The sequence below is a fragment of the Urtica dioica genome, chromosome 9 (genome assembly GCF_054948205.1).
Source record: "Urtica dioica subsp. dioica isolate 48M chromosome 9, U.dioica_male_clone48M_v1_H2, whole genome shotgun sequence".
In the NCBI taxonomy this organism is placed as follows: domain Eukaryota; kingdom Viridiplantae; phylum Streptophyta; class Magnoliopsida; order Rosales; family Urticaceae; genus Urtica; species Urtica dioica.
The window spans coordinates 5866536-5877749 of record NC_142764.1 but is presented as its reverse complement, the minus strand read 5'-3'; the positions used below and the strand labels follow the sequence as shown (position 1 = coordinate 5877749).

General features: G+C 32.2%; 1 protein-coding gene across 1 annotated transcript; it reads right to left on the bottom strand.

The window, feature by feature from the left end:
- Nucleotides 1–6252: 6252 nt before the first annotated feature.
- On the bottom strand, nt 6253–10758 carry LOC149384685 (GDSL-like Lipase/Acylhydrolase superfamily protein). The gene is made up of 5 exons (XM_089627265.1): nt 10378–10758; nt 9079–9209; nt 8730–8963; nt 7631–7877; nt 6253–6624 (listed from the first exon to the last, which is right to left on the bottom strand). Exons 1-5 carry the CDS (start codon nt 10655–10657, stop codon nt 6434–6436), a joined length of 1083 nt encoding a protein of 360 aa, XP_089483391.1. The 5' UTR covers nt 10658–10758; the 3' UTR covers nt 6253–6433.
- Between the last annotated feature and the right edge of the window lie 456 nt (nt 10759–11214).

Below are 11214 nucleotides of genomic sequence, written 5' to 3'. Positions count from 1 at the left end.
TCGTCTCCGGCCATGAAACCGCTATATTTTTTCCAATCCAGTCGATCCGGTCAAAATTTGAAAAAAAAAATATAATTTTCGTGACTTGGTCGGCACGAGATCTGGGTTCTTCATGACATGGACATACAAGAGATATGGTACACTACCTAAGATCATATCAGACACACTTAGTTATAATTTAATTGGACAAAATAATTTATAGAGTAAATGAATATAGGAAAGTAATTATGTTCTAAGTAAAATAGTGAACGTTTGATAACCCTACATGTCAAAAATTGACATCGCACATAAATATTACTGTGTAGTTAATCTTAATTAATTTTCGTAAGAATTTCTATTTCACATTTTTGTGATTCCATTTTATATGGTGAATTAATTTTCAGAATTGTTGTGACCGTTGTTCTCTGATTAGAAAATTCAAACAAAACCAAAATTTCGTGCAGTAGAAGTAACATAGTTCATTTTGAATATTCAAGATGAAATAATAAAAAACTAGAAAAGAGAAAAGTGAGATCTTAGTAAGAATCTAGATATTGACCTATATCCAGCCTTAGAAACAAGTACATTAATTATCAATAAAAAGATCCCTTATAACCTAACCAATCTTTGATCCGAGAATCCTCTCTAATTATCTCTCTTAAAATGTTTCTAAGTCCCTACAATTTTCTCTCAAAGTTGTACAAGAGAAATTTTAATTTGTAGACATCAAAATTGGAAAAATAATCAAGATTATACTTCTTAGTTGAAAATGATTTAGAATTTGATTTTTGACCCAAATTCGAACAAAAATACCATTTTAGTTAATATAACCTCTAATTTCCGATGAATTTCATTTAAATTCATCGAAATTCATCCGAACTCATCGAAAATTATATGAGTTCCAATTATTTGGACTGATTTCACAAAAAAGGTCTTTAGACGTCATTCTATAATAAAACGACGTTACGTTAGCTCTTTGTAAAACATAAAATATAAAGTTACAATTGATGTCACTTTTTTAAGTAGTGACTTCAAATAGTCAATTTTGAATTTTTTTTTTAAAAAAAGACAAACAATAACTATAAATATTCTATCTCCAAATAACAAATCTTTAAACATCTACATTCATTTCATAAAACATCTTTAAATAGATATGATAAGTTTTAAATTATTAATGTCATGAAAATAATAAAGTCAACACATTTTTATTAATAAAGTAGACACATTTTTAATTCATAAAGTAGATACATTTTTATTAATTTTATTATTTTCATGAAATTAGTAATTTGAAACTAATAATATTTTAAACATTTTTAGGTTTACCCAAAATGTTATTTTTGTTATAATATACGGAAAATAGCCAATTTAAACGTTTGACATTGTTAAATAGCCAACGTTTAGTAAATCTTAGGTAAATAGCCGAAAATAATGACATAGCTATTTTTAATATATGAAGCTGATTATTTATCTAAGATTTACGTTTGTATATACATGAAAATAGTTATTTACCTAAGATTTACCAAACGTTGGCTATTTAGTAATGTCAAACATTTAAATTGACTATTTTCCTAGTGGACTCTTTAATATATATATATATATATATATATATATATATATATAATTGTCCATGGACTCTTTATATATATATATATATATATATATATATATATATATATATATATATATATATATATATATATATATATTGTTTTACAAGTCACACTCAGTACTATCTGGTGCGACTAGTCCACCTAAAAGTTTAAATTTTTTTTTAAATGCGTCCAAAATCCCCTCGTTTTATTTTCACGGTCTGAAAACAAAAAAAATATTTTTTTAACTGTCGGGTGCGACTTGTCGCACTCAATACACGCAACAAGCGCGACAAGTCTCACCAGATAGCGTTAACAAGTGCGACATGTTTCACCGGATTTTAGGTCACTTATAAAACCGCCTGACTTTCTTCTTCTTCTTCGTCGTCGCCCGCAACTCTCTCTCTCTCTCTCTCTCTCTCTCTCTTGTCCTTCTCATCCTTTTCTCTCTCTCTCTCTCTCTCTCTCTCTCTCTCTCTCGCGTCTGCACCTTCTCCGGCTGTGCCACTCATCGTCGCCACCGCTGGGACTGCGCGGCCACCGTCGCCGCCGCACCTCCTCCTCCCCTCCGAGCTTCGAGGTAAGGTTTCTCTTTCTCTATTTCTGTCACTCTCTTTCTCGATCTATTTCTCTCATCCAATTGCCTCAGCCTCCACCGCGCGCCATCGCCTCATCGCCGACCTCCTCCTCGTCACAGCCCCGCCTTGTTGAGTCTGCCGCCGCCGCTGCCCAGCTTGCCTCTCCGTGCCAAATAGTTTTCTAAGTATTTTTTTTTATGTATTTATTTAATTAGTTAGTAAGTAGATATAATTAGTTAGTAAATATAATTGGTTCTAATTACAATTAGTAATTAGTAATAAGTAATGTTAATCTAGTCTAATAATTTTTAATTGCAAACGAAGTATTTTAATTTCACTTAATTTAAAATATGTTTAGAATATGATTAATTAGTTTAAGTTAATTGTAATTTTACATGTAAAATTAGTTAAGTAACATGTTTAGGTAGTTTGATTCATTTAATTGTGATTTAAATTAAGTAACATGTTTAGGTAGTTTAAAATGTTATTTCAAGTTATTATAATTATAAATGAGTTAAATTAACTTAATTGTAATATGTGTAGCGTTTCATTAATTAGTAATATGTATCCCACCGAGCCACGGAGGCTCAGTTTAGGATTTACAATTGTTAGGAAATTAACCTATAATTGCAATGTTAAGTTAAAATGTTATTGCCTTAGAGTTGAATTTATTAATATGATATTTCAAAATCGTTTGCCGCAACCAGGTGCAACCACAAATCAGCAGACGCCAGGTTCTGTGGAATTCCTGCGAGATCGTCCTAGCGGAAGCGGTAGAACAGGCAGCGGCGGGCGAGCACGAGGACACAACGGATCCCGAGGCGACCTATTTGAAAGAGAAAATTCAATTATCGATAATTTGTATAGATAAAAAAAATAGGATTTGAAAGTTTAGATATGAATATCTAATGTTAGACTTGATTTGTACGTTTATATAAGAATTCTAATATGAGAATCTTATTTCTAATTTATAATTTTGTAAATTAAATTTTATTTTTAATTAATTATATAAGAATTCTAATTTAGATTTCTAATATATAAATTTCTAAATTATTATTTTTAATTAAAATAACATATTAGGTGCGACAAATCGCACCGGATACCTTGGCGCGAAGGGTATTAGGTACGACACCTAATACTTTGGTGGTAAAGTTACCTAATACTCAAACACCTGCCCTTTTTGAGGTTTTTTGAAGCAAAATAGGTGCGACTTTGGGTTCGACAAGTCGCACCGAAAAATGTCGCACCTAATGCGTGACACTTTTGGGTGCGACATGTCGCACCCAAAGTCTTTAGCGACGGACTTACAGGTGCGACTTTGTCGTCGCACCTAATGTCGCACCCGAAGAACTTTCGAGTGCGATATTTTGGGCATCGGGTGCGACGAAAGTCGCACCCGATGCCTATATTTGTTCTAGTTAACTCCAATGTCATGATCTTTCTATATATATCCATGTCTTTTGATTCAAATCAGAAAGCGGAATGCCGTGGATCAAGAATTCGGTAGCCTTTATGCAAAACATACCACAATTGCCACTTTCACAATGGTTCATATTAGATTAGAATTTTCAAATTCATACACAAATTGTTTATGCTTAATAAGAAAATAAATATTACTTGCTGGTTTGATTCGGCATGTTTTACCCTCGGAATACTTGGAATGGCTCAGAGTTTTCTTCCTCGAGACCGATGACATTGAGAAGAATTGGTAAAAATATGGACATTTCTGTTACCCTCGGCTTATAAGATCGGTTGAACGTTTTGAACAAGGAGTCATAAACCGTTTCTTTTCGACAACTTTACAACAAGTAAGATCTAGTGGCCCGACACATTCATAGGGATGTATATAGTGTCTACATCCACCCATGGCATAGCAGAGAACCCTCTTTTGCATCGCACATCGTGGACTCCATAACCTCGATATGCCTCATCCAATCATATATTTCCTTTTTTTGCGGCCATGACAAAGTCAGGAACGTGTGTGTCGGTTGTCGTATACTTCTGATCGACTTTTCTGTAACTTCCCTTCTTCCTTATGTAGTAAACAGCAATGTTAAGATGCTGCAAAAAAAAAAAGAGATGTTAATGTGTTAAGATAGAAGGAATTTAGTGATAATGTGGTCAACTAATAGTGACAGTAATTCATGACCACATTGTCAAATTACTGTGTCACAATAATTAGTGACAACTATGTCACTAATGTTCACATTCATAACAATGAAAATAACATTAATCAAATAAAGCACTGTTATTATTCCAAAGTCATACCTCATCATAACAAAGTCATACCATAATATTCCAAAGTCATACCATAACACAATAATGTCATACTATATTCTCAACCACATCCTCATATTCTGCATACTCTCCGTAGTCCGGATCAAATCTCAATCCTGTGATCAGCTCAAAATGTTCTTTTGTGAACTCCCTTGGTCATCCACCAATCTCCATTATCAAAGACCCATTTGACGTTTCGGCTCCGTCGAAATACCTTGATCTTGATACCAAGTGACTAACAATCATGGATGATTCGGTGATCACGGCCATGTCGAAGAATTGCCCAGAATAGGTTTTGCGGAGTAATACTTTCTGACGTGATGTCATGCTCATCTCGGCCTCGAAACCATCTAGGTTTCCAAGGAAGTTGAAGTTGTATCCGTCGATTATATCTTCTTCTTCTATACGGCGAGTCCAACCTTGAACTTAAATCATAGAAATAATGTCAATAAATCAAAAAGTAATCACGAAAAACAGGTCAATTTGGTGACAACATTGTCACGAAATGAAAATAAGTCGTGAACTATGTACTTGACAATGTTTTCATAAAACAATGGAGTTCTCTACACAAACTACACTAACATCTTAATTTGTTTTCTTATCAAAATAAATCAGACCTGTATATACAAAAAAAAAATGTAGTTTATCAAGCCATATTTGTACCAAAAATGCAGTTTTAACAAATCTAGTTTGATAAAAAAATGCAGTTTAACTTTGGGCATCAGTAAAAAAAACAAAAAAAAACCAACCTGGTCTATTCTACACGGGGCCCTTGGCCAAAGGAGCTAGACGATATGTGGTCGTCAGTTTTATGCCATTTGGAAGAAAAATTTGGCGGTGCTAGTGGCTTTCTCTTCTTCGCCGCCGTTGATTTCTTCGTCACATGAGCCGCCATCTTCTGGACTATGTCTTTGGCATCAAGATTAATTCTTGCACTCCGACGTGGTGTTGCATGTAGCTCATGCTATGGGTTTTTAGTGGGTGTGGACTGGGTATCATGTTTAGAGCGTTTTTAGGGTTTTTTTTGTTTTTTGAAACCGCGACCACCTTTCGTCTTCATTTCTTTCGGTGAAGGAGACTGAGGATGACAAATAGTGGGACGACAAAGGAAGTGGGTCGACAGAGGAATTGAGTCAACGAAGGAAATTGAGAGAAATATTTTTTGGACGAAGTTAAGAATTTGAATTGTCGGAGAAGACACAGAGCGAAGGAGAGAGAGAGAGAGAGAGGAGGTCATTATTATGAGATCGTGTAAGCCAACATTATAGGAGATCATGAGATACTGACTTATATTATTTTTTCCACAATTATAATATTTTTTTAAAATACGTTTTCAATATAATATTTATGTTAAAATTTTAGATATATATAAAAGTGTATACTTGTGAATATGTATTATTTTTTCCTTAATTTAAGAAACTAATAGTGTCATCTCTAGATCCAAATGTGAGTATGGGTTATGTGGTGTAATGTATTTTATAATTTATTTTTTTGTTTTACACTTATACACAAGTCCAAATGATTCTGGATATACCACTGCTCTTCATCGAACAAATAAGTTTTGGTTTAATTTCTAAGAGAAGGACAAAGTTTCGTGACCCCTCAAGCCAGAAATTTTATCTTTTTCGTGACGAAGACGTCACGAATTCACGAATTTTTGGATTTTCATGACCACATGTAGTCACGAATTACGAACATTCATGATCACGTAGTCACGAAACACGTTCGGTATTTCGTTTAACAATATGATCGTGGCTAATATACACATACACATACACATATTATATATAAACACATATATTACGAACTTTAGCTTAAAGGGAAAAAAATAATAAAGTAGTGCATCAATTTAACATTAAACCTCATAAAAATAAAGATGGTCATAAAAAAAATGAGACAATTTTGCGGGTTTCTAATTAGCTGATACACACATTCACACAATTTTTTGACGATTAGGTTCGGGATTTTAACTACATAACAAACAACGATTAAAAAAAAAAAAGCAAATATTTACGTAAATATGTTTTTATTAACTGACTCTACGGCTTCATCGGCTATGATTTTGTACATCCTCTCCGTGGGATGAACCGCGTCCCAGAAAACATACTCAGCTGGATTTTTGCAAATTTCCATGTCCTTGCATGAATCGCCATACTCTACAGTCCCGGTCCCACAACACCCTTTTCCAATTTCTTTAAAACCTGATAAATATTTTTATTTACAATATATATATATATATATATATATATATATATATATATGTATGTTCATTAGAAGAAAAAAAATTATACAAAAAAATTAAGTCATTTGAAACCAATCAATTAACATAATAATAAGAATTTAATTTTTTTTTTTTTGGTAAACTAAGTAGTTAAGATTTCTATAAAAGAAATTCTATAATACACCTACATGTATTTAAATATATGGAAGCGTAAATGGTCAATTTATAAGTCTTATATAAAATTTGTAAACCATCAAATAATTAAGAAAATAACCAAATTTCAATAAATTGAATTTATTTTAATATTTAATTTAATTAATTTACTATGATTTTTAATTTAATTTTTTTACGTTGTCAATAGCTAACATGAAACTAATGTCGATTAATTTAATCTACTCTAATAATAATTTTATGCACGTAGGAGAAATCGAGTTGGGCTATGACGTTAATATTTGTATAATTGAGATGTAATTCTCCAAGTATTTGTTACAATAGTCAATCTTCTAATTCATTTTAGTGATTTAGCTCAAATTTTATTTTATTAAGTCAATTAATTAAACTAATAGTTAATTAATTAATAGAACAGTTAATTTAATTAACTCGGTTTGATGGATTATTTTGTTAATAAAATGAAACTTGAGCTATTTTTTAAACGATAATTGCCTATTTGGTTACTAGGCTAATTGCTCTTCTCTTTTTGATGGTTGTTAGTGAATATTTTTTTTTTCCAGATTCAGTGGATACAAATTTTTACTGTCAGTTGGTGTTTGCGATTTTTTTGTAAATTTAATTATTTTATTAATTTTATATATGCTTTACTATTTTTAGTACTATTTAACATTAACTACCATACCAACCCTAGGCGTGACCCTATACACACAGCAAAATAATATGAAGTATATATAGGCGTATGAAATGTCACATCAAAGTATAGTAATCGTTACGTACGTAGCATTTAAATAAATTACAGAGCAGGACGTACTAACCGAATTTGTGTGGGTTGTTCATGGCATTGACTACAATGCCGTAAGTGTCGACGAAGCCGATTTTCATCCCCAGAGTGTGTTTAATGGAATTCAGCTTCGCGCTCATCTTTGCGTTGAATGACACAGACAATTTGTTGTAACTTTCAACGCATGTTTTTTGGTCCTGTAATGTCTTGACAAGTGGCATGCACCCCAATGGTGGGACCCCCACAACAACCAGCCGTCGTCCTCCTAGTCTATGCATTTCCTGCCATGTCATATTCCACGTCAAAAACAATGCTCTTAAGTATTCCATTCAAAATAAAGAACTATTATGAATTCATTAAAAAAAAAAAATCAAGTTCTTAAGTCAATGTCAGTAAAATAAAATTTACATTCGTGTAAGAGATATTTACTCAATTTATATACTTTTATAGATGATAAAGAAATTATTAACACCTGAAATTTGAGATTAAACCATATGAAATTATGGTAATATTAGATAAATAATATAGTAGTTTCAATTGACTTTAAGCAGATTATCGTACAAAAATCACAATGAAGTACGATTTTTTTTTTAAATTCAGTTTACTCATTATTCATGGACCTTAAGTAGAAAAGTCCAGATAACTATTAAATCAAATAAACAACGTATTTGTGAAACCCTAAAATAAAAGTGAAACTTTTTTTTTTCATAGTTCGAACTTAAAATAACAATAAAAGAATACTAAGTGATGTAATTCTGATCAGATTGATTAAAACAAAATGGGACCAGATAGTGATCTTAACTATATAGTATTTATTTTATAACATCTTAACTATATCTTGTTTTGGTCTTGTTATTCATCATTAATAATGAACTTATTAATGCCGCTTTATGTTGGTGTATACTCATATTTTGGTAGTATGTTTCACTTTCAACATAATGAATATACCCTATCAGGTTATATAATTTGGATTTTGGTTACAAAAACAATGAGACTTTTCTTTCAATTCACACTTGATGACCTGAACTCTTACAATACACACACACACACATATATGTGTGTGTGTGTGTGTGTGTGTGTGTGTGAGAGAGAGAGAGAGAGAGAGAGAGAGAGAGAGAGAGAGAGAGAGAGACCTGAACATAAGAAACCATGCGAGAGACAAGAAAGTCCTGATACTGATCGATGGTGTATTGATTGGGTCTCATTGGATCCAGAAAGTAGTTCTGAAGGAAGTCATTGGTGCCCATGCTCATTATAAATATTCCATAATTCATTATGTCCTCTGTTCTCTTTGCTCCCAATAGTTTGTTCATCTTTACTTTGTAATGCATCAAGTACTTCAGCTGTGCCGTTACAGGCAACACATTCTGTTCCCAACACATTTTGTTAATCAATAATTCGAGTTCAAATCCAAATTATTATAACTAAAAATAGGATGAACTAATCAAATAAATGAATTATGGGAATCAAATAATTACGTACAGAAATATTAGCAGTGTATTCATCGTAGCCTGAAGCTGCTGAAGCGAAACTAACACCGTGCACCATATCCGCCACCTTCAGATTTGGGTCCAAAAACCCCGGAATTACTTTCGTGAACCCGACTGCATCCGCTGCAAAATCACATTTTTAAATTAATACAATCCAAAAACCAAAATGTAAGCATATATGAAAAAAAAGGGTTATTAAGTTATATAGCCACACGGTTATAGTGAATTGAGATATAGCCCACATTTCGTTAATTTCTTGTAAATAGCCAAGTTAACTTATTAACAGATTAATAAAAGACTTATTTAATCAAACCAAACATGTAAAAAAGGTAGTTAATATACTGACACGTATGCAAGTTGGCTATTTACAAAGTATTTACTAAAGGTTGGTTAATTTACAATTCCTATAATTTAGGTGGCTTGCGTAGCCAATTTTTTGAAGAAAAAAAATGGTGGAAAATTATTTACTCAGTTATCTACAAATTGTATATTTTGTTTACCATACTACCCATTTTAAGAAGAAAGAAAAAAAAAACATATCGTCATCGTTGATATTATTTTATATGAACGATCAAAATAATTATCTCCTCTGAAATATTAAAAAATGTTATGAAAATCATTCTTCAAACGCGTGAAAATGACTTAAATAAGTAAAATCAATTTGGTAGGTAAACTATATACTACTAGTAGTACTAAAATACTAATTCTAAATTCTTTCAAATAAAAAAATTACAAATTATAACTTCACTCTATTATACTATTATCGCACGGCTTTATTGTTGTAATTATTATTATCAAACAATCGCTATGGTGATACCTAGGATAGCCTAGTGGTAATTCCACACCACTGGGTTCAATCCCCACCTTCAAAAAAAAAAAAAAAAAAAACAATCGCTATGTGTTTTCTTCTTTCTTTAACACCGGTATACATGACATGAAATATTATAAAAACTTAGTATTAATTCTAGTACGGCTTATGCAGTACACGTAGCGAAGACTAAACTGATCAATTAATCAGCATTTATATCCTCAAATAGAGTGCCCTGATACCATATAAAATTTTATAATAAAAATAGTAATAATAATAAATAAATAAAAAACCTCAGCGAATTTTCATGGCCCGGTTGTGTCAAAAAGGATAATGTCATGGGTCAAAATTGACAAACCCTAAAACAAAGTAGATGGAAACTTGTAGTATATATCAAAGAATATACATATATATATATATATATATATATATATATATGTGTGTGTGTGTGTGTGTGTGTGTGTATATATTGATGAGTAATACCGATGAAGTCGGTGGCGAGACGGCCGTCACAGAATCTGCCGGTAGGTCGGTGAGCGTAGAAATCGACGCCGTACGGCTTGAAATTACCCTTCATTGACGTGGCAAGCCTGTTGTTGTTTCCTGGGTCAACGCTCGAGTCTCCGAACACCAACACACACGTCACGTTGTTCTTCGCGGCCAATTCCCTCGCCCCCATCGCCGCCGCATCTGAACCGTCCATCATCATCATCATTGCCATGATCATGAACACCATCATCACCACTCCCGAAGCTCTCTCCATTGTCTCGCTATACTAGTCGTCAAGAGTTCTATGTGATGTGTATATATTTAGCGAAAGCTGCTATATATATATAAATATGATGGACACAATTGTACATGTAGTATGTGTCAACATATATATACACAACGACAAGATAATGATATAAAATGGGTTGTTAGTTGGAACTTGGATATACATGTAGTTAATTGTGTTATACTATACGTGTACGGCTGAACGGTCTAGAATATGTACATACTATTCAAAACGAATTTTACTGCCCTGACCTTGACCGACCGACCAGCATTGTTTTCTTTTTTACTATGGTTACTCCCAAGATAACATATATACACCAGGGCTGGCCCAACATATATTTTGGCCTTGAACAAAACATGAAAATTAGACTTTAATTTTTTTAACAAAAACCGATATATTAACTATTTTTTTTCCATAACCCAAAACATATTTCCGACAATACATGATTATTTTATGTTCTAAAACGCAATTCAACACACAAAAAGAATAAAAGAATACAATAACACAGAAAATTAAAACTTCATAATCGAATTAGAAAGATTAAA